Here is a 23,610-nt window from a genome sequence, read left to right as displayed (position 1 = left end):
TTTTTCCTTGCAATCAATGTTAAACGACAATATATTTTGGAGAAACGACACAGAACAGTAAAAAACCACAACGGACAAGAAAAACTCCATCCATCAATTTTACCTTGCAATCAAAGCTAAAAAATTAGACATAATGACAATATTTGAAAATTTTGTTTTCAATATGGGGAAACAAAATTTATTTGTTGTCTACACGCCTCAATTCTCAGCAACAATTATTCAATAATTTTAAAAAAGGAAATACAAATAAAAATGTCAATGGTCACTAGTTGTGGAATCATCAACGGGGTCATAGAATCTGTTGCGGAACCAAACGGTATCGGCTTCAACGGCGTACCCATCGTCGTTCCGGTGCCATGCATAGTAAGCGTGGGTTCGATTTTTTATGTCGAATATTGCATGACCAAAACTTGCCTCCCGATATGCTGAGTAAGCCGGTTGTGGCTCGGACATGCTACAAACAGGAACGAAACCATAAATTCAAGTTAAGGGAGACAATATGCGAAAAAAGTTGAGAGAGGGCTGATTTGAAAAGTTTTAGGATAAAAATTGAAAACAGGCAAAAAGTGCAAAATAAAATAAAATTAGGAAAGGCTATAGGCCCCCTCCGGCTCTTTACTAGCTTCATGCGTGGCTGCAAAGATTTATTTAAGTCTAGTTTTAGCTTTGATACAAAAGTACAAAATAAATTTAATTATTTTATATTTAATTTGAGATTTTTTATGTTTCGAAAGAATTTTTTTTTGCCGTTGAATAAATATTTATTGTAAATTAAAACAGAATTCTTCATGACTCTATTTTATACATTTATTTTAAGAATCGCAAGGCAAAATAAAATAAAAAATCAAAAGGTGTAATCAGTGACGGATCTAGGTGGGGGTCAGGGTGGGCCAATGTCCCCCCTCAATTTTTAGTAAATATTTTTTTAACCTCAAATTTTTATACTTTTTTATAATTTTATCCCTAAATTTTACTAATAATTATGTTTTTGACCCAAATTTGTAAGTTTTTTTTTCAATAATGCCCCTCCTAAAAAATATTTTTCAAATTTGCCCCCCCTTGATTGAAATCCTGGCTCCGTCACTGGGTGTAATTGATATCAAAATGTTAACGTTACGTTGAATAAGAAAGTTACATTAAAAAATAATGACTGTAGATAGCGATAAGTAATGTAAAGAAGAAGATAAAAATAAAGATAGAAAGAGAGTGATGATCTTACTTGTTTGCCAAGCCTTCAATATTGCCACCATCTCCGATGGTTATGTACACAGGGGCAGACTGGTCTTTTACGGGACTGCAAATTCCGTTTATAATATTGTATGCAACGTTTGATACACGTTCCTGCGTTCGTTAATATTATAAATATTATTATTAGTCAAATACCATAAAGAGAAATCAAAATACCTTGAAGTACTGCAAAGTGATATGTCCAATGTTAGGTATATAATAAATAATTAACACATATGTCCTAAGTTAGGGGTTGGCAAATTACGTTACTCAATCGCAATTACCGGTCAATCTGACAATGACATTTCACAAAAAAATATTATAATTAAAATTAGACTTAATAAAAAATTCGACTTCTAATAAATAAAATCCTTTGACGCAAAAAAAAAAAAAAAAAAAACTACCTCCTGTTTCACTATTAAAACAAAAAAAATTAAAGAAAATACAAAAGCAAGTTATGCATCGGTGGATCAAGAATAACGCAAGAGAACATAATGATTTCCGGTTGATCATATTCCCAGAAAAAAGCTCCGGAAAGCTAATGTCAAACTGTCAAAAGGAGGTCATGTTAGGAGTGAGATAGACAGAGAAAAAAAAAACAAATCTTTAACAAGAAAAGATATATAGGATCTTCTCTACTATATATTTTCTATAACGTCTTAAGCGGAAAATAAAATCTCAATCTTAAATATATATTTTCTTTTGATTTTTTATTTTATTTTAATATTTAAGATGACGATTTCACCAATAAACTCAATATTGTTTCTCTTAAAAGCTTCCCAAAACCAAAAAAATATTAAGAGCGAGAGAGAGAGAGAGCGCTCACCGATCGTTCATAAGCATGAACATGGCCGGAAAAGACAACATCGACTTTGTATTTGACGAACCATTCCTCGTACATAACTCTCATCGTCTCGCCTTCCATGTAGTGGTAGTTATAGCTGTTGTACCACGGCGAGTGAACCATCACTATGAGCCACGGTGTCTCGCTCCGATTCACTTTCGGGAACTCTTCCTCTATCCATTGGTTTTGCGGCGTATATTTTCCTGCCCCACAAAAAAAAAAAATCAAATCAAATCAAATGAGTACCTAGTTTGCGTAACTTGCGTTGCAAGTTAACTCTATGCAGTGTTCGGTTCGATAACTTGTGTAGGAAGTAATTTACCGTAAGCCGAATATGAAGACAAGACGATGATATACGCGGAAGCCCTCTTGATGGAGTACCAAAAGGGAGCGGTGCTACCCGATGCTTTGTAAGGAGTTCGGTACCGATGAGTGAAAGGCTTGAATGGCTTCGTCTCGCCCTAAAACGACGCTTGTTTCCATTACGCTCTTTTAATAAGTATTGAATGATAAATAATCTATTTAAAATACAAACATCATATGATTGAGAGAGAAGGTCTAGTAGTAGTACACATAATGACTAGCTTATTATTAGTCTTGATTCAGTCAGATAGCTCAAGAAAGTATTGCATATTTTTTTTTTTTTTGGGAGATTGTCAAAGGGTCTACAGAAAGAAAAGGCGAATTATCGGATCATAAAATTTGCGAAAAATTTCTTACAATTTCGGGGGCAAAATCGATCTCGTGATTCCCGGTCGTCCAAATCCAAGGTTGATAAGCGACGCTCCTCTCGACAAACCTCGCCCACGTGTCCCATCTCGTGTTTTCGTGGTTCGGGTAGTTATCGGCGTAAGACAAGTCTCCCACGAAGAGCACGGCTTGTCCCTTTATCGGGTTCTTCTCGTAGTGCGTTAGAGTCTTATTCGAATCGTATGTCTGGCCAAGATCCCCTGTGGACACGCACACACACACAAAAATCAGCCACAAAACCCCATCATAACCCGTTATTTGGTTCGATTTTCGATTGCGGTGGAGTGTCTCTTCTTACCAATGAGACCAAACGTATAAGGAACGTCCGGTCCGACTTTCGGGGGACTTGTGAACCAGAACAACCTCTCGGTGTGACCAATCCCAATCAAATAGTAGTACTGAGTGTTGAACTGAAAGAAAAAAAAAGTGAGTAATATAACACAAAAACTAAAAAAAAAAAAAAAAGTGATTGTATTTTTTTTTTCTTTTGTTTTGTTGATATAATGACCTTCAAGTTTCTGATGGTGGTGTGATGAATATAGCCAGAAGTGTAGTTGTAGAATTTGTAGGTAGAGACTTTTCCATTGGAAATTCTCTTCTTTTTATCATGAATAGGGCTCCAATAAAGGACTTTACTTGAGCCTGGTTCGTCCCAAGTGACCCATGACACTATCACTGCCTCTCCCACCAGATCTCCTTGGGTTATATGGACCTTATTAATCACACTATCAATTAGTATTATTTAATTAAAAAATCACAACAACAAAAGAACAAACCAAATCAGTTATTTCATTCAAACCAAACCCAACAAAGACGAAAAAAAAAACAGTATGTGTAACTGTTCTTCAAAGCCAATATAAACAAAAAGTACACAGCTTGTCTTAATTCCGACGATTCAGACGAACTCACAATAAGTATTAAACTAAACCCACTAAGAATCCATGATTAGGTAAAAAGTTTTTTTTTTCAAGATAATGACAATAAAGTGGTCCTTTTTGCTTTTTCACTCATCATAAACTAATCCAAAGGTTTCTCAGGAACCAGTGAGAAACAAAATCAAAATATGATCTTTATTATTATCATTTTTATTATTAATTTTAACAATTACCTGTTGCGGCGCGTTGTAGCCATGAGGAGCTTTGAAGACATCGCTGTCCAAAGGCATATCAACTGACTTCTCAACTTTTCTGACGAAAGAGCTTGTTTTGCCTCCATTAATACAAACCACCACAGTGCTAAGAATCAGACCAAACACCAAAACAATATAACTAATAGACATTGAAGAAGAAGAAGAAGAAGAAGAAGAGCCCAAGAGACCCATTTTGATGCAGTATCCTAGAAAGACTAGTCTGACTATATAGAAAAATGCTTAGGTCATTTATGTAAATATATTGAAGAAAACAAATATTTTGGTTATAAATGAAATAATTGTCTCTCTTAATATATTGATGTCTTATTTAAGAAACAAGAATATCCATCAATTAATTCGAATATAGATCGAATGTCAATGAGTGAAACTCCCTCAGTCACACTCACATGCTCTTGATCAAATTGACGAAGATGATATAAATATATATAATAATTTTTTTTCAGTGACGAAAAAGCTGACTTTGTAGTCCAATGATCAATCATGGAGGTCATTATAGTTTAATGTGAATATCATGTCGGAACAAAAACAGCGCTTGAAAGGAGGAAAAGAAGCGAAAATTTTGAATAAAAACACATAAAAGACACATTAGTAGCGCGATAGTGGATCGAGAATAAATTAAACTAATGGCATTACTTTCAGCGTAGCAATTCATGCAAAAGATTTGAGAGGATAAAATGCAAAACGATGAAGATGAAGAAAAGTGATAAAGTTGAACGGTCCACACTCTACAAAAGTTTTGACATATACGAGAATCTGATAAAGGATTGGCTGTCGTTGGAGATTCGGATACTTGTTGACCTTTTTACTGTACTAACCCATAAAGTAGTAATAATATATACAACTAGATTTTTATCCGAGGCCAGTTTTTTTTTATTTAATTATTATATTTACTAAACTATTACTATATCTTTTTATTATTTTAATTTTAGGGACTTTTTTATTTCTTTTTAAAAGACTAAAATTATGCATAATTCAATTTTGACCTGGGATTTTTTGTAAGTATGAAAAATTATGTGTCCTTAGACCCAAAAGCCCCCGCCCCCCAATGAACAAAATTCGTCTACCGTAACGAGTAAGTTTATAATCTTTGTTCTATCAAACTGTATGTATTAAAAGAGCTGAAATTTAACATTAGTTTTGAAATTTTAAAACAATTTACGACTTGAAAAAATTAGAATTGTTAACCGCAGTCGACCAAAATTGAGATCACATGACAGAAGAACACCCAACACACAAATGCACACTCCTCCCTATGGAATCATCATCGCAGACAACTTGAGTCGGTAATTTTGATTTTTTTTTTTCTTCTAAAAAACTGTCATGGTTTGCCTATTTAACCCCATTAAACTTTAGTTGATCGCAATCAACTACAAGCTCATGGTAGTTTTTCTAAAAATCAATATTACTAATTGTAGTTGACTGTGGTCAAATAGGCCGAGCTTAGTTAGAATGATTTTGATTGAAAAATATATTTCAAGGGCATTTAAGTAAAATCGTACATATATTTAAGATTTTTAATATTTTAGATATGAATTGAATTAAACTAACCGTCGGACATAGAACATTAAAGTTTTGGGGTTTGGACACCAGTAGGAGTAAATAAGTGGTTGATTCCACAATACTAATTTTTTCAAATTAGACAGATTTAAGAGTGTTTAGTTACAAACACGTAACTAATAGTGACAAAATTGACACTTTTAGTTACTTGTTTGTAACTAAACACTCACAAATCTGTCTAATTTGAATAAGGAAAAAAAAAAGTAGTATTATGAAATAACCAACTTATTCACTCCTATATGTGTATAATTCTATAAAGTTTTCTTATAGGATCATTTTTCTAATGTGGACCGGTCAATACGGAAGAGAATTGACCCACAAATCTCTACGGGTCCATACATATGAGAATTCGTTATGTCGGCTCGCGAGCCCAAACCTTCAGCTAGTCGCGACCCTCATCGACCATCCAGCCGCCTCAGCCCCACAATCCCCCAACCTATATGGGCCTCTTAAGTTCATATGTATCCTTTTTACTCTCTCTCTCTCTCTCTCTCTCTCTTTCTCTCTCATTCTCTCTCTCCCTCCCCTTTGAGCTTTTCGACTCCCATATATCATAGAAACATATTTATATTCAACAAACATCTACTGAATAAAGATCTAGTGGATAAAGAGCGCAGTGCCCCATTTTTTTTTTTTTTTTTTTTTTACTTTTTATAAAAATAAATTTACCTAAAATTGAACATATTGCTAAAACACAAGGGATTTGTGTGATATTTTCTCTAAATATGCGACTAGTTTTCCTGACCTAAGTATCAATGAGCACTATATTTTGGGATTTATTCCTATAGTATTGGCAAACAAATAGTAACTATTTCAAAATATATATAATCCGGGAAAACCACGGGTATTGAATTTGGACCACCACCCGAAACACTCTCTCGTTGACTTCCATTTTCAAACTTGTCTTTTTTCTGTTGTATTATTCTTCATTTTTCATTTTGATCACAAGTTGTATATAACCTTTTTCCAGTTCCATTCCCATTTTAATCACAACTTGATGCATGGGGTAAATACAAGGACGACGTCATATGATATTTCTCCTAATAAAGTATATTTAATTAGGAATATACATAATTTTGTGTTAAACTTTAACTCCCCAAAATTGTCTTCTTATGAATTATTGATGGTTTTTTTTTTCTTTGAAATTGATAGGTCTAGAAAAGTGGCAGCTTTATGAAAAGAAACATATAATTTCCCACCATCTCAAATATTAACAATTCCATGCTATAAGTCGAGAACACTTTAATATTAAAATTATTGGGAATTTGCATTGAAAGCAAAACGAAATGGACAAACATGCTATTCTTATGGAGGTTCACCGGTAATTCAACTATATTCCTATATTCTTGTTGAGCTCGGACATGAAGTTTGTTCATTAGTATCAATCGGTTACATAACTTACACCCCCGCGTTCACTAATTCAACTCGTACATAAATATACAATACTCAATCGAACACAAGAACCACAATATATTTATGATTCTCTAACATCGAAAAACACATTAAGAAGCCTATTCACACGAGTCTTACGAAATTTAAGTCACATACAACCAATGACGGAGCTACATTTTTAGGATTTAATTTTTACCATATACACTTTTACTTCTCAATCTAAATGACAATGATTTTTTTTCATAGATGTCCCGTTCCTAGATGATAATTTTCTTATGTCTCGCTGTGAAAAAAATTGTATATATCATTTTTTAATGATCATTTATTGAATAAGATTTCTGGTTCCGCCGCTGAAAATCAAAGAGAAGCTAGTGTTAGAGAAACCCTAAAGAAAGATAGAGGCTAATAAATCGAATTCCTCTATATGAAATGGTATACAGGGTTAAAAACTTAAAACATCTTAAGGCAGGAGAGTGAATATCGAGCGAGATCAATATACATAGAGCAATCACCAAAAATAACAAGTAATAAGCAGAGTCGATAAACGCCGTTTCCTAATTGACATCGTTTTATTCAACTACCATGAGCTAGATCAAACATTATGGGTTTAGGCCAAGGGACTTTCGTCACGTATATTTGTATTATTTATGACTGAAAAAAACTTAATTTATTTTTTCCTTTAATTCAGTATTATGAATTTATGATAGTTAGTAATGTGTATTTGTTTTTTTTTACAATATGAACCTATTTGAATTTTATGGTTTTACTTTTACTAGCCGTGTAAAGTAATTTGTAGTTAAAATGTTCAAGTAAAAATTTGACTATGAACGTTACAATGTATCAATGAAAAAAAAGGATAATAACAACAAACAAGCCATTTCGTTTATGATCAATTTAGAAAAGAAACAACACGGAACTGTACAAAGTAACAAAACGACAATAATCTCAGAAAAGCTCCCTCGGCAAGTTTTTCCCTGCAATGAAACTCAAAATTGAAATAATGACAATGCTTGAAAATTTTGTTTTAAATATGGCAAACAAAATTTATAAAAATTGTTATCTGCATTCCCAACAGCCACATTAACTTGTAAAGTATTCGCTACACACAAATGTTTTCTGTTACATTTTAAACATCAAATTAAATCTCAACTTCACTATGCATTTTATAGCGTCTTTTTTTCATGAAATAAATTTAATAAAAAAAAAAAAAGTGAAAAGGCTCTGGTTATACAAAGATTTTATATATTTTTTTCTCTCAAAAGTTTTCGAAAACATGAACAAATAGGAGCTAGTTCAATTAGCAAAGAGAGAGAGCGAGTGCATCAACACTATTAATAACGGTACGGGGTTATTTTGCCGAGTTCCTTAGAGGGAGTTGTCTCGCGCCCCTAAGTATTCTCTACCTACCCACCTGTGTCGGTATCGGGTACAGGTACCCTTTTGTTGAAGATCGTTCGAGAGTATGACCTCTATTTGGTTGACTTTTGGGAGTTCTTCCTCTAGCCATTGAGTTTGAGGCGTATTTTTTCCTACCCGACCGCATAAAAAAATTGAATCAAATGAAACCCTAGTTTATGTAACTTGTCTTACAAGTTAAGTCCGTGTTTCGATTGGTGACTTGTGTATGAGGTAATTTACCATAAGCCGAACATGTAGACAAGATAATGATGTGCGCCGAAACCCTCTTGATGGAATACCAAAAGGGAGCGGTGCTACCCGATGCTTTGTAAGGGGTTTGGTAACGATTTGTGAAATGCTTGAAAGTTCGTCTCGCCGTAGCAAAATGACACCAATTTCCATCAGAAATAGTAATCAGTAATCAAAGTTAAATTAAGCCCAAACAGTAAATAAATTTCTATAAGTCTGCAAGCGTAAAGAAAAATAATCGTTTACAATTTCAAATTTGCTTTTTTTTTAGACGCTATTCTTGAGATTAGTTTTAAAACGCACTAAGATTTAATTTCCACTATTTTGAAGGCTTAATGCTTATTGGGCTTGGCCTAGAAAATGGACTTGTTTTCTTTGAGTTGCTCAGCCCAAGTCTTCACATAACGGAGCAGATAGCTATTTTGAAGTCACTAGTGGATTTTTGGATATTTCTGGATAATTGATATTTGCTGTTATTTATTTGTAAATATAATACAAAGTAGACTATTATCATTACCCTGGAAAGTTGTCAAACTAATTTACATCTAATGTGACGTCGTTGAAAACAAGAAGAACGAAAAAAGTGAAGGTAGAGCAACTAAAATAAATGCGACTAACATAAAATTCAGCATCTGATCCAAAAAAAAAAAAAAAAACAAACAAAAATTATGCTGAATATTGTATCTGTATCTTGCAAGAAATGTTTTCCAATAAACAGAAAGTCACGGCAACTTTGTCTCTTTTACACAATCCTAAAATTGTCATTGCCGTCGAATCAGCACATATAGTTATTGCTAGTCCATAAAAATAATAGAACAAATGCTGTTTTGGAGTTTAGACTAAAGCAGGAATACTGATAACTACTGATATTTATCTATAAATGTAAAAGGTAAAACTAATACGAACAAAAGTGGCCAAGTTTCAAAATCCCATACGTCAGCGTTTGAACAAGTGCTATATTCTGGTTCCAAATTCATATGATTTTGTTGGTTCCACTTTCAGCCTAAAACCCATACTCAATTCAATTTCTTCATTCGGGACATTTTCCTGGGAATGTTCATCTTCATCCAATCGTCAATCACTATTGGTCAATCACATGGAAATTGGAGCCAAGATTTCCCAATTCTCAAGGGAAGTTAGACTTGGGTGATTTTAAAGATTAATGATTTAATTATATATTACGCAAACCAAGTATCAAAATTATGAAGAGAAACAACAATTAAAACTCGTATTCTCACATTTCCCACCAATCATTTACTAAAAGATAACATATATGCACCCCATTTGGAATGAGTCATCTGAAATATTAAGTGTCAAAAATAAAATTATTGTGTGATACCTAGGATAGTCTAGTGGTAATTCCACATCACTCAACCTGGCTTATTGGAAATTTCGGCCTTCCAATAAGCCGATAAGGACGGCTTAATGGCTTAACGGAAATTTTCCTTCCGTTAAGCCATTAAGCCGTTTCCGTTTCTTATTGGAAGCCATTATTCCTTTAAGCCAATAAGTCGTTTTGATTTCAATTAAAATGTAAAATCAAAAAGACAAAAATGTTACGTTTTTAATAAAAAGGGTTAATATGCAAACTAAATTTTATCTTTACATACAAACTATATAATGAAAATATTTTCGAGACGTTTTTATTTTAAGTAAGAAACGTGGACGGAACCACGAAAATTTTACTAATGAACCTTCACTTGTGGCGGAGGAAAACCGTGGTTACAATAAATATCATAAAACGAAAGGATTACAAAAATAAACCGTGGTACATAAACTATATTTTAGAAACTATATTATATTAAACTATATAGAAAATTTAATTTAGAAACTATATTATATAAATTACATAGAGCTTGATGAGATTGTAGAGAGAATTGTAGAGAGAATTTGATGGATGATGTTGTGAAAAATTGGATTGAAATGAGTTATATTTATTGAGAAAATGATGAAAGTGTAAAAAAATTAATAAATCCGTGTATAAACAGTAAAATAACGGAAACCGCGGAAGCCGAATTTCCGTGTAAACGGTTCCGCGGAAGCCTTCTTTCCGTATAGACGGAAGCCGCTAAGCCGTTAAGCCGAGCCACGCACGGAAGGAAGGAAGGCTTCCGCATTTCCGTCTCCAACAAGCCAGGTTGACACATCACCTACTGTGTAGAGGTCGTGGGTTCAATCCCCACTGCAGCAAAACTGCCTTAAAAAAAAAAAAATATTGTAGACAAAAATTAAATATAAAATTTAAGAGACATAAAAGATATTGACGTAAAATAAGTGAAATCTATTTTATTTATATAAATTTTAGTATATTTCATAACGATAAAGATATTTAGAGAGATTATGTTAATAATATTAGATAAATAATAGTGGTAGCTAGCTTGGTCTAGCGGTAATCTTACACATGTAATCTTGGCCGATAATGCCACCTGCGCTTTGCACTGCTAATATATCATGTAATCCTGACCGATAGTGCGTTTACTAAAAAAAAAAAATTATTAGATAAATAATAAAATGAACCGATTCGTGAAATATTACTTAGAATCTTAAGTAATGTTTAATAATGTGAAAAAACATTTATAAATGAAGATCAAAAAAATTAAAAAAGGAACCTCGACTCGAGTAATCCAACTACCTTTCTCGAATCAGAATCCTGTATTAAAAAAAGAATCCTCCTTTATTTTATCTTATCGTGGGCTAATTTCTTTTGTGATTATCCAATCATAAACAAATGTCGGGAAAAATAAATGAAAAAGAAAAGCGAATAGAAAAAAAACGGAAACCCAAACTCCACGGCCCAACAAACAGGCCTAACTACCATTCACGCTCTCACTCAACCTTTCCACGTGTCATCTTTCTATTTGCCAAAACTATAACCCCACTCCCTAAGCAATCCCAGGAAATGATCCCATACGCCGCCTTTACAAATGAATTCCCATTTCCACCGTTACGATCGTTAGTAAATTCAAAGTCTTTAATATCAACGAGTCACAACCATGTAATATCTAGAACTGACTGTAGAGGATATTACGAAAACTATCTCGATGGAGTTTCCTCAAAAACTTTATAAAAACCGGAACGCACCTTACAAAGCTTTCATCAAAAGAAAAGAAAAATTGAAAATGGAAAAAACCATCTTTCTTCTCATCGCTGTCTCTTTTCTCCTATGCTACGCCTCGTCGGAGATTCTCTCCGGCGATTCTGATGGCGGCGATGCTCTCATCAAGCAGGTCGTGGACTCCGACGGCGTGGTCGACGAGCACCACCACTTCTCGCTCTTCAAGAAGCGGTTCGGGAAGGCCTACGCGACTCCGAACGAGCACGACTACAGATTCGGAGTATTCAAGGCCAACCTCCGCCGTGCGAGGCGTCACCAGAAGCTCGACCCGTCGGCGACTCACGGCGTCACTCGGTTCTCCGATCTCACACCCGCCGAGTTTCGCCGGAGCTTTTTGGGCCTTAGGAGTCGCCTCAGACTCCCCGCGGACGCCAGCGAGGCTCCGATCCTCCCGGCGGAGAATCTCCCCGAAGACTTCGATTGGAGAGAACGCGGTGCCGTTTCGCCGGTTAAGAATCAGGTTCGTTTTTTTCTTTTTATCATCATTGTTGTCTCTTAAATAGAGACTAGGTCAATCGGAGTTTGTTTCTTTTGCTAAAGATAAAATTGTTGATTTATCTTTTGTTTATCCAAAAACTTGCGAGAAGTTGTTACTGTTGTTCGATTACTAGAAATTAATATATATCACTAAGAATGGATCATTTCTTGAGTCAGGTTATTAAATCTATTTTTGTTTTAGGTAATCTAACTTGTTCTCTTCTCAGCTAAGTTTTTTGTTCAATCAATAAGGAATGCTGATAGAAAGGTTAACCCTCTAATTCAATTCTGATGATCAACAATCATAAATACGATCAATCACCTTGTTTAAGTTTTTCTCTTTTAGGCTGCGGAAAAGTGACAAGCCTGTGTGTGTGTCCATTTTTTGTGACCTAAGATTAGGTTTCTGATAGAAAGTTTCAGTAGTAGAGTTGTAGAAAGAAGATATTGGTTTTTTTTTTTTTTTTTTTTTTTTTTTCTGAGTTTCTCCGGTCCTACTCATACGCAGGGCTCTTGCGGATCGTGCTGGAGTTTCAGCACAACCGGTGCCTTGGAAGGCGCTCACTTCCTCTCCACCGGAGAGCTCGTCAGCCTCAGCGAGCAACAGCTCGTCGACTGTGATCACGAGGTCTGAATCTCTTCCCTAAACCTCTGGACGATTTAACATATATTCGCCGGTGGATTTTGTTTTGGCTTGTGCACAAAGTATAAACTGAGAATTGTGGCGGTTGCAGTGCGATCCGGAGGAGAAAGGGTCGTGCGATGCTGGGTGCAAGGGCGGGCTCATGAACAGCGCGTTCGAGTACACGCTCAAAGCCGGGGGTCTGATGCGCGAGGAGGACTACCCTTACACTGGCACCGACCGCGGGGCCTGCAAGTTCGACAAGTCCAAGATCGCCGCTTCTGTCGCCAATTTCAGCGTCGTCTCGCTCGACGAGGACCAGATCGCCGCCAACTTAGTGCAGAACGGTCCTCTCGCAGGTAAAATTAGCCTCTACCCCCTAACAAACGGTGAAAATCGCAAACTGTCTTTATGGAGTGTTAAGATATACCTATGATACCGGCTGTGTTTGGCTTAGCTAAGAGCATCTTTAATGGTGCAAAAAGAGGGACTTGCTAGTAATTTTGAAAAGTTTAAGCTATTAGCTTAACCATTGTTGCACATTTTAGCTATTTGCTTGGTAGAGCAAATTAGCTCTATTAAGCAAATTGGCTCTAAACTAAGCTAATGAGTCCCACTTATTTTTCAACCAATGAGAATGCAATAAAATGTTAAAAAAAAATATGGTTAATGTTTAAGCAATAAGATAGAGATTGGCTTACCACTAAAGAGCAATTTTGCTTAAAAAAATTATACCTTCAAAAATTGATTTGACAAATTAAGCTAATGTACCATTAAAGATGCTCTAATTAAGCATGGTTTTAGCTTTTTCTAAAAACCCAACCGTGTTTGGTAAAAATAATTTTGAGTAAAAGTTGAAAAGTGCTTTTGCAAAATATTGAAGAAAATTGAAAAGCAAGATTTCCGTAACTTGTGAAAAAAAAAGGGTCCATTGACTATCTAGCCACATGAAATGTTAGAATTTTGAAATAGCCAACATTTCGTTAATTTTTTGTAAATAGCCACATAAATCTATTTACGCTATAAAAATAACAAAAAATGCAGAGTAAATTTCTAGTAAATATAGTTATTTACGAAATATTTCCAATAGTTTTTGGCTATTTACAAAAAATTTACAAAACGTTGGCTAAAACACAAACACTTATGTTGATGTGGCTTATATCGCTAAATTTTTTATTAAAAAAAAAGCAGTTTTGAACACTTTTTAAGCAAAGCTATGCCAAACAATGCCACGATATCAAGACTCGTCGGGATTTTTATCCCGGAATGAATTGAGAATTACGGACGACGCTGAGGGGTCCAAACAAATTGTTACGCGTTCTCACCTTTCTTTTTTCTGTGCCTTGGCCAGGATCTTATTCACGATAAGAATAATAACTCGTGATCTTATTATGGATATCCATGTAAATTCTGGTGATTTCAGAAAGAAAAAAAAAATCTAATGAGATGTGTGTGTTTGGCAGTGGCGATAAACGCGGTGTATATGCAGACGTACGTGGGAGGAGTGTCGTGCCCGTACATATGCTCGAAGAGGCTGGACCACGGCGTGTTGCTTGTCGGGTACGGGAAGGCGGGTTATGCGCCGGCGAGGATGAAGCAGAAGCCGTACTGGATCATCAAGAACTCGTGGGGCGAGAGTTGGGGCGAGGCCGGCTTCTACAAGATCTGCAGGGGAAGGAATGTCTGCGGAGTCGATTCCATGGTCTCCACTGTCGCCGCGGTTCATCATACCAATCCTCAAGCTCACTAGAGAGATTGATTCATAGTTATGATGATGAAAGACCCAACTTCTTCTTGTGTAAATATAGTTGATATTTATCATTAAATGGCGTGTTTGCCATATGGGGATTTCAAGCTTTCTTTTTCTTTTGACAAAAAACATTACTAGAAAAACCTGCCTGAAAATGGGATTTCTTTCTTACGAGATTAAATATCTTGTGTTTATTTTTCTCGAGGAGAAGAGAGCTATTCCCTTTCCATTAACCAATTGAACTTGTGATTACTTTTAATGTACTAAAAATAATGGAGAATTCACTGGTCATTTATGTCTCGTATGTACGTGCAAGTTTTAGTGTCTCCAGGGCAGAAAGGTTTGCATTTTTTTAAAATTAAAAATAGAGCAGTAAGTGTTATAGTTTCAACTTTCAACTAACGACCAGGCACAAAAGGAGGTGCAAGTGAGGAGGGGTCATAGGCCCCCTCAATTTATTTTTGCACATTTTGCAAGTTTTAATTTATTTTTAAAATATTTTACTCAAGAAATTTACAAATTAGCCCCCTCTAAAACTTTTTTTTTGCACTTCTTCCATGACAACCATGAGTAGGGCCCACAAACATTCAAAACCCCTATCCCCAGATGAAAAAAAAAATAATAGGGAAAAAAAAAACAATTGGCAAGGCCCAAAGCTTCTCTCACCAAGATGGCCACCTCGTCACCAAGGAGTCTTCTCGGCTGAAATTGTCTCGGCTCGCCTTGCAGAGGCGTCATCACGCTCTCTCGCCTCGCCAAGGTGCATCTCGCTCGAAGTCGTCTCGCCTCATCTCCAACATCTCATCAATTCTCTCTTTCTAAACTTTATAGACAAGACTTAGACCTCTCACCTCACTTAGTTATCCATACTAAGGTTAAGTTTCGAAGTACATATCGAGGGAAATAACTCCGCGCATTTTTTGGTTATTTTTCATTGTCTTATATATGTGACGGAGATAGAAAAAAATATCTTTCTAATGTAGAGAAGATCGAGACTGACGGCCACTCCCTTCGTTTATGTCGTCTTTTTCTAAAACTTTTTAGAGGTCGTGGAATATCGAGTTTGTGAGAGAAACGACATTAACAAACACTTAAGTGCACACCACATGCGGTCTTGAGTATTGATCAATTAAACGTCATCAAGAGTCATGTGTGGAGCCACGTGAAGCTTATGGTGAGCAAATGTCCCCTCAACTTTTTGAAATCGTATATATTACCGGGGAATGATTTTTGTCACGAGTGACGACTGACGACTTCCCCCACCAAAAGTGATAAATAGCAAAAACTGTTTAAAATGATTCCACTTGTCACACACTCAGTGGATCGCTAAAAGTCGGACCCGTGACAAATAGCATTACTCATATTACCGGCCAACAATTATTTTTTAGTTGGAATTTTGGGTTTAGGGGGTTCTAATTGGAATTTTAGGTTTGAATTGAGTTCGAATATCGATGATGATGGATTTTGTACTCGTTGAGGTGTCTATATCGTTGTTTTTAAAAATCTTTGTTCCACTATCGATGGGGAATAATTGTTTTCCTTTGGCATAAGTGACACATGATTATGTACAACAACAATAAACACGATTTGTTTTAGGAAAGCAATTAACACATGATTATTTTTAGCTTTTATCCCATTTTTTATTGCATTAATATCGACGCAAGTAAGAAGCAAACAAAGCAACAATTGTTTTTCTTGTCGTATCTAGGTGACGTAGACGAAAAACAAGCTTTCTAATGTAGAGAAGATCAATACCGACGACCGTCCCTCGTTTGCATTGTCTTTTTCTGATACTCTTTAGAGGTCGTGGCATATCTAGTTTGCGCTTCCATAGTCACGGCCTCTCGAGTCATAGACAAACGACATTGACGAGCACTTTAGTGCACCTGAAATCACGGGTTGTATGGCCTCGTACGCTCATGGGTATTGATCTAGAAAACAGCATCAATAGTCACGGGTCCACATGGACATGGAGACTATGGTGGTCATTTCCCCTCAACTTTCTAATATTGTAACCTGCTAAAAATTATTTTTTAGTCCATAGCTTTATGCTCTCTTTCATAATTGTTTTCCCTAAAAAAAAAAAGTTTATCATTTATGCCCCTTCTCAAATGAGAACCCGGCTCCGCCATTGTCAATGGTAACTAAGAAGAAAAGCAAGTCACTGCCTAGCCATATCCTTCCGTAATTAATCTCATATTTTTGAGCTTGCATGCCTATCATTTCATTATTATTTATTGTAAAATTACAACTGGTTTAATTGTTTTATTAACGTACCACGAGCCTCAAAAATTGTGTTGGTGTTTAATATTTAGAAAAACCAACTATTATTTATCTAATTGAAACTTAATAGCGAAAATGAAAACCATAACATTAGATAAAAATAAGTTTTTCAACTTTCAAATTTTCAGTATGGGCCATGAAAATTATGTAAAGTTTAAAACTGAAAATAAAAAAGTATTCAGTCAACTAGCATAGCAGGCTGAATTTCTTATCACATACATACGAATCATGAAATATAAATAAGAAATCTGTTTGCATAATTTATTATTACATTACGGCCAATAAAATAAAGCTAGCACATAAACCAAGCAACAGGCCTAAGAGTTGCTCATTTATTTCAATGACAAATAAATAAACAAGCAGAAGAGGGGTTGGTGGTGGTGCTCAGACTAACACCCCTCAAACAAGTTTTGAACCCCAACAATAAATAATAATGATAATAATAATATCCCAATTTGCCTCCTCTCTCTCATCAAAATTACAAATAAAAGAATTAAAAACTCAAGAAAGATTCACATCACCTATCCACACACCAAAGATTGGATTCCCCTTCGGTCATTATTGAATAAATAGAAAACGGGTTTTTTTCGGCGACGATGAAGACTCACTCGTCGTCCTCATCGGTGGAGATGAATGAGAACGGCTGGAACTTGTAACCGTCACCCTCGTAGAACTTGTTCTGAAACTCGACCCAGTGAAGACGAAGGGCGTGTAAGAAGGCACTCAGAGTTTCCATGACTAAAAGCACACCCACCGTGGCGAAGATAAAGACGATTATGCCCACTATCAGGATAAGCACATTGTTGAACCTGGTACATGAACAAACAAAAACAGAGATTAAAAGACTTTTCTTTTATTGTGAATTGAATTAATATAATTAAGTTGGGAGAGAATTATGGCAATACCCCCATGCAAGAATGAGAACTTTTTCGTAGAAGACGGTCGACAGTTCCGAGTGGGCAAGGCTGATGAGAGAAAAGTTGACACCGTTATTCATTCTCTTAGTCGTGGAGATAATTATTTTATTGTTATTATTACCATAAATGAATTGAGAAAAGATTTGAGCTGACTAACCTGAGTGCCCACAGACGGAGATACGAAGCGGTGTTCGAAACGGCTCCGAGGACGAACTCGATGGTGTGAATGAGTTGGTGCACGAACACTTCGCTGAATTCGAACTCTTCGTGGTTGTTGTGGGAGTCGTGGTTTGTCATCTCTATTTGCAAGCTCTCGTCTGTGCTCTCGATCAACGCGTAGGCTTGGCCTTGGTGGGTCTGTGTAAAGTAACAACGGAGAATAAGTGACTAACTAATCGAGAATTATTAAAAAAAAAAAAAAGGAAAAAAAAAAAGAGAGCATACACTTTCATATTGTCTCTTCAGAAGAAAGGGCTTAGGGATAAGCATCCATGGTACGGCGACAAGAGCAAGCAATAGCAGAGTAAGCTATAGCAAGAAATGGACATGTAAGATTAGTATTATCACACACCATTGGTCTCGAAAGATTGATTCGAAGGTTTTGATGACTAAAGTACCTGTAGCGTTTTCTGTCCAGGAAAGAGTTGATTTTCACCGAGATCATCGGTGGGACTCAGGAACATGTATATCATGACATGGTACAAATCAGCTTGAGAGCCAGTGCACCACTTCACGATGATCAGAACGGAAAGGTATCCGAACAGACTGTTCAAAAATATTATCTGAGGAATGAATTGGAACCTGTGACCATTGCAGAAACCAAATATGTTTAATGGTGGTGACAATAACAGTGAGAAGCTTGAAAGTTCTTCTGTGAAAAAAAAAAAAAAAAAAGCAAACCAAGATTGCCTACCAAATATTTATGTGGTTTTTGAAGTACGTGGCGTTGAAGAAGCTCAAGAAGATTCCGAGGTTCATTTGGGCGACCCCAATAAGAATGGACATTTTCATCTTCAATGAGTTGAGAAACGGAAGTTCACTGCGAGTGCCGTGCCATACAGGATCAAGCCCAAATGGATATGTGGGCCTCACTTTGATCATTCCATTGGTAGTAGCATCTCTACAAACAAGAATCAAAGACCACGTTAAGCCAGAAAGCTAATTTAGTAGTTTATTTATTCATTTTCGTTATTAATTAATTATATTTTAGTATAAATAAGCCATTGGGGTTATGAAGAGTCATAATTGAGCTAACTATCTTCAGCCGTAGAGTAGTGTTATCGCAGGTTGAAAAATGATACAAAATTGCTATTTGAAACTAAGTGAGTAGCAAAATAGCCAAGGGTTTAAATTTTTAGCAAAAGAGCCAAAGTTATGTTGTCCTTTATTGACAACTCGTACTTGCACATCTTTGTCAATTTTGACTATTTCACTAATTTTAGACAAAACTATGGTTACTTCGGAAATCCATTAGTTTTAATTGGTTATTTATCTAGAATACACCAAAGATTTGTTCACCTCTGAAATTGTTAAACTGAGTTCTTAAAAAATATTGGTAATTTGTGTTCCGAGCTACTCTGGGTCATATCAGAGACCATTAGAGGGAAAAAGGATGGTAAAGGCGATAAGCTTATCGCTGTTGAGACAGACATAAACCGAACAAATTCTAAGATTGAATCATATACCTGCAAGAAAGATCGCGGCAAGCATATGCCGACTGGCCAAAAAGTTCAAACGGGACAGAGAAGAATTCATTATAGATCAACCCTGTGTAGATCGAGAAAATCGACATCATCAAAATGACGTAACGACCCCCGAAGGTCATCTCTGTGATATCTCCAAGCTTCTGTAAACCCAGAACAACACTTTGATCAGATGCGGCCAGAATTATTATTATAATAAACAAGAGAATGCATTCAAAACGATTCAGCAGCCAACAAATTTACGACAAGATAAAGCAAAAAATAAAAAATTACCTGGCTTGCGAGTTTCTTTTCCCGGATTAAGAAATATAGGGTTGCGAGAAAAATGCATATTCCATGCCCCCAATCCCCAAACATAACGGCAAAAAGAAACGGAAATGTAACGATAGTGAATACACCCGGATTCGCTTCTTGGTATTTTGCCACACTGCAAGGAGAGACCAAAAGACACCATGTCTCAAACTCTACGGGGATTTTTTTTTTCTTTTACTTAAATGACATCTTAAGTTCACACAAGAGGACATGATTTCCTTGATTATTAATAAATAAAATAAATGAATAAATAAATAAATGAAAGTAAGGGAGAGTTAGGCATATAGCCCTAGATAGCTCAGAGAACTGACTAACCCGTAAGCATCAACGATTTCTTGAAAAGCAGTAGTGAACTTGTTTGTTCGGAAATGTGTAGGCGGCGACTCTTTTGTTTGCAAGATCTGGAAAATAGCTCCCACTTGTGAGTTGGAGTCACACGCGGCCCGCTCCAATGCATCCTGGATCTGCAAATCAACTCACAAAATTTAAAAATAAAAAATAAAATAAAAACACCCAACACAAATTCGTGTTTATTCCTCTACCGATAATAGATAAACAAACAAACAAATAAAAAAGGATAATACCTGCTTGGCCCCAAAGACTGGACTCCAACCTTCTCCGACAAGGCATTTCTTCGTCACATCGAGGCTGAGCATGTTTAGTGTGTGGTATATGGATTTCTCCTTCCTCACCTACTCGATTTTCAAAATACCAATGTCAAACAGTTAGTTAGTCACGGGTTTCGACTATCTTAAATATTCATTAGATTTCTTTTAAATGTATAGGCCGAGAGATGAATTCCAAACAACAGACCAAAAGGTTCCAGCGCTCGTATTGATCTCCGATAGTCTGCAACAGATTGCCCCTGTGCATCAGTCCAGCATCAACAGTTGTCTTCAGCTCCGAGATTCTCATCGAAACCTGGGATTCGCAAAGCCGATGATGAATCAAATATGAAAACATCTGAATAGACGTGAAAGAGATATATCCCGGGAAATTTACATAAAAAATAAAATAAAATAAAATAAAAAGTGAGGAACACGCTTCCTTACATCGGTGATTGCTTGAGCTTGCTTTCCTAGATCCTCAGTGAAGGGGTAGCGATTTGCACCAAAGGCTTCACATATCTTGAGAATTTTGGCCTTGGCTCTTTCCCCAGAATAGAAAATAAGGAAAACATTTTTTTCAACCTACAAATTGGCATTTGGAGGTTAGATATGATTAGGAACAAAATTTAACAATATGATTCAAGACGTCCAAATGACTGAAATTATCATCAGTATAGGTTTACAACATATACGCTCCATGTTATTGATTTCAAAAATGTTTTCGGTAGCCACTAAAAAAAAAACCTCTTTGAAAATTTTAGACAACAGAGATAAGAATTCACTACTTGTGCAAAACCAAGCCACACATGGCTATGTGAAACTGAAAATACCTTCTCGCCTGACACAGGATCGATAATAGAATCCTCTATCACAGTTTGCTTCAGAAAAACGTTGCCCCGAGTAGCACGGAAGAGAATCCTCTCAAATGCCATAGACTTCTCTCTCGAAACAAGACCAGTGAGAAACCCCAGCTTCACTTGCTTTGACGGGTCAGTTGACATTTCCTTCAGAACAGCCAAACAAACAAACAAAAAAAGCTCATAAAACTGAAATGGAAAAGGTTTGGTCTTGACTCAATACTGTTGAATAAGCCACAGATGAATCTCGTACTTGATCCACTAATAAAGGCTCTTCCAGTGACTCTTCACCAGGACGATTAGATTCGATTTCTCTCTGTAGCTCCAAAGCACTGCTATGGGCTGTGTGAAAAAAATCACCAGCCTGAAACAAATGAATCAATTTTGGTTAGTTTGGAACATTTCATAAAACTTCTCATCAGATGAATTACAAGTCGGAACCTCAAACCATCTGTTCCGTTTTCTATCCAGTATAAAAAATAGTGATATTCTCTCACCGGGAAAAATAGGATATCTTGTTATGAAAATTGAGCAATACAATGGGAACTAAGAAGTACCTTCTGCAGAACAAGCTTATATTCCACAAGTTCGTTATATGAGCGTTGCAACTTCTCGCCATTCGAATTCATCTCAATCAACTCTGCCTCAATTTCTCCAAGTTTGACCTAAAAATCACACAAAGCCAGCAAATGACATACACACATACAAACATCATAAAACCAACAGCAAATATTTGCCAAGTGAAAATTGTCTCAGACTCTTCTCCACTACCTCTATGTCATCCAGAGTTTCGTCACCTCGTCTTGTAGATGGTTTTGGAGAGAAACCTGCCTTTGACATCTGATCCTTGAAAAAGCGTAATTTGCGGGCCAACTCTCCACATCTTTTAATCTTTATTCGAGAAACGATGTTGGTTAGAGGATGAACGTATGATATGTAAAGAGAGATTATAAGCATTCAAAATTGTTAAATTAAACAATAATAATAATAAATAAAACAATAAGTACGAGCACAAACTGTATAAGGATATGTGACATATCGGTTATAGGATTATTTTTAATAGGTAGGGATAAGGGGTAAGATAGTTGACGTCGATCTCCTTGAATATGTGGTTTTTCAATAACAAAAAAAAAAAGTTTCAATCTTCGATATATTAGGTCAACTTAGTTATTCGTTCGCCTTTTTCTCTTCCCCTCTGTCCTCAATCGTTTTCCCTCTAATTTTCCGCAAGTCACAATCTTTTTGCCTCGAAGTTTTCATCTTTCCCCGTAAATTACCCCAAATCAACGTTGTAGTATAACAAGCGATGCACATCTTCTGCTAAAAGAAAAGGACAGTAAAAGAAAGTACCTGAGTAGCATAAGTCCGTTGGAAGGGGCTTTTCTCTGAATTGAGCTGCGTTAAGAATAGTAAAAATTAGGCTCGCAAGACCAAAAAATCTTCAAAGTTAAATATCAAAGTGAACTACTGATGACATTCTGCAGAGAATGAAGCAAGCAAAACTGTACTCAAACCCATTAAGAATGTCAATGTACTGTTCCACCAAATGAGAGAGTCTTACTCATACCACGGTATCGATATAGTCCTAGATTGCATACACACACACACACACACATATTATCATTTTCCCTTGAAAGTACAAAAAAGGGTGTTACCCTGGAAGTTCATGAAAACATTCGTCCAATAATTTAACCATAAAGTCATCACTTTTCACAATCCCAACACCACATAATTAATCTCCGTCACTTCCAAACACTCGGGAAGTCCCAAACCGTTATAAAAAAAATTATTTTCCCAGTATAATACCTATATCGAACACAGAATTCGATCAGAAAATCGCAAATCAAGCCAGTTTTTACACAATTGAATCAACCAAACACCCCATTCTCAAACCAAATTTAAAAACCCTAAAACCCTAACCGCCTTGATCGCGATTTTCCCCAATTAAACAAGCCACAAAACCGAGACCGAAACCGAAACCAGAACAGAAAATTGAAGAATGGTAGGTTTAGAGAGAGAGAGAGAGATAAATTGTTACGTCTTTGAATTGAAGGAGACCGAGATCGCCGAGATAAGAGACGGTGAGATGAGATGATTCAATGGGGACGATAAGCTGAACGAGCTGCATCGGCTCGGACCTGAAGAGATCCATGGGAGGACAACACCCAGACCCAGCCATGGTTTCTCTCTCTCTCTCTCTCTCTAGAAAGAGCGTTTATGTATTTCGCTCTCTCTCTCCGTCCAAATTTCGCGACACAGACACAGATCAATAATCACTGATTTTGCTCTTCCAGAGATATAGAGAGACGCAGGGAATCAGAGGACTGGATTGATTTATTTATTTTTCTTTTCTTTTTTTCTTTTTCTTTTTTCTTTTCTTTTTTCTTTTTTTGTACTTT

General features: G+C 36.0%; 3 protein-coding genes across 3 annotated transcripts; 1 reads left to right on the top strand and 2 right to left on the bottom strand.

Annotated features, from left to right (window-relative positions):
• Positions 1 to 73: 73 nt before the first annotated feature.
• PAP10 (purple acid phosphatase 10) lies at positions 74 to 4,437 on the bottom strand. Its single transcript, XM_089623075.1, has 8 exons — positions 3,930 to 4,437; positions 3,330 to 3,533; positions 3,120 to 3,231; positions 2,792 to 3,021; positions 2,394 to 2,532; positions 2,054 to 2,274; positions 1,220 to 1,341; positions 74 to 454 (listed from the first exon to the last, which is right to left on the bottom strand). The coding sequence occupies exons 1-8, from the start codon at positions 4,140 to 4,142 to the stop codon at positions 256 to 258; spliced, it is 1,440 nt and encodes a 479-aa protein (XP_089479201.1). The 5' UTR covers positions 4,143 to 4,437; the 3' UTR covers positions 74 to 255.
• A 7,206-nt stretch (positions 4,438 to 11,643) lies between these two features.
• On the top strand, positions 11,644 to 14,831 carry LOC149387304 (Papain family cysteine protease). Its single transcript, XM_089623013.1, has 4 exons — positions 11,644 to 12,142; positions 12,668 to 12,787; positions 12,894 to 13,140; positions 14,245 to 14,831. The coding sequence occupies exons 1-4, from the start codon at positions 11,687 to 11,689 to the stop codon at positions 14,529 to 14,531; spliced, it is 1,110 nt and encodes a 369-aa protein (XP_089479139.1). The 5' UTR covers positions 11,644 to 11,686; the 3' UTR covers positions 14,532 to 14,831.
• A 2,158-nt stretch (positions 14,832 to 16,989) lies between these two features.
• On the bottom strand, positions 16,990 to 23,610 carry VHA-A2 (vacuolar proton ATPase A2). Its single transcript, XM_089621962.1, has 18 exons — positions 23,250 to 23,610; positions 22,562 to 22,606; positions 21,983 to 22,102; positions 21,769 to 21,876; positions 21,465 to 21,575; positions 21,185 to 21,358; positions 20,799 to 20,936; positions 20,560 to 20,667; positions 20,331 to 20,438; positions 20,062 to 20,210; positions 19,708 to 19,861; positions 19,417 to 19,577; positions 18,645 to 18,851; positions 18,349 to 18,532; positions 18,176 to 18,259; positions 17,889 to 18,088; positions 17,720 to 17,779; positions 16,990 to 17,623 (listed from the first exon to the last, which is right to left on the bottom strand). The coding sequence occupies exons 1-18, from the start codon at positions 23,388 to 23,390 to the stop codon at positions 17,419 to 17,421; spliced, it is 2,457 nt and encodes an 818-aa protein (XP_089478088.1). The 5' UTR covers positions 23,391 to 23,610; the 3' UTR covers positions 16,990 to 17,418.

This window comes from Urtica dioica, chromosome 8, assembly GCF_054948205.1.
Source record: "Urtica dioica subsp. dioica isolate 48M chromosome 8, U.dioica_male_clone48M_v1_H2, whole genome shotgun sequence".
Lineage (NCBI taxonomy): Eukaryota > Viridiplantae > Streptophyta > Magnoliopsida > Rosales > Urticaceae > Urtica > Urtica dioica.
This window is presented reverse-complemented; position numbering and strand designations above follow the sequence as displayed.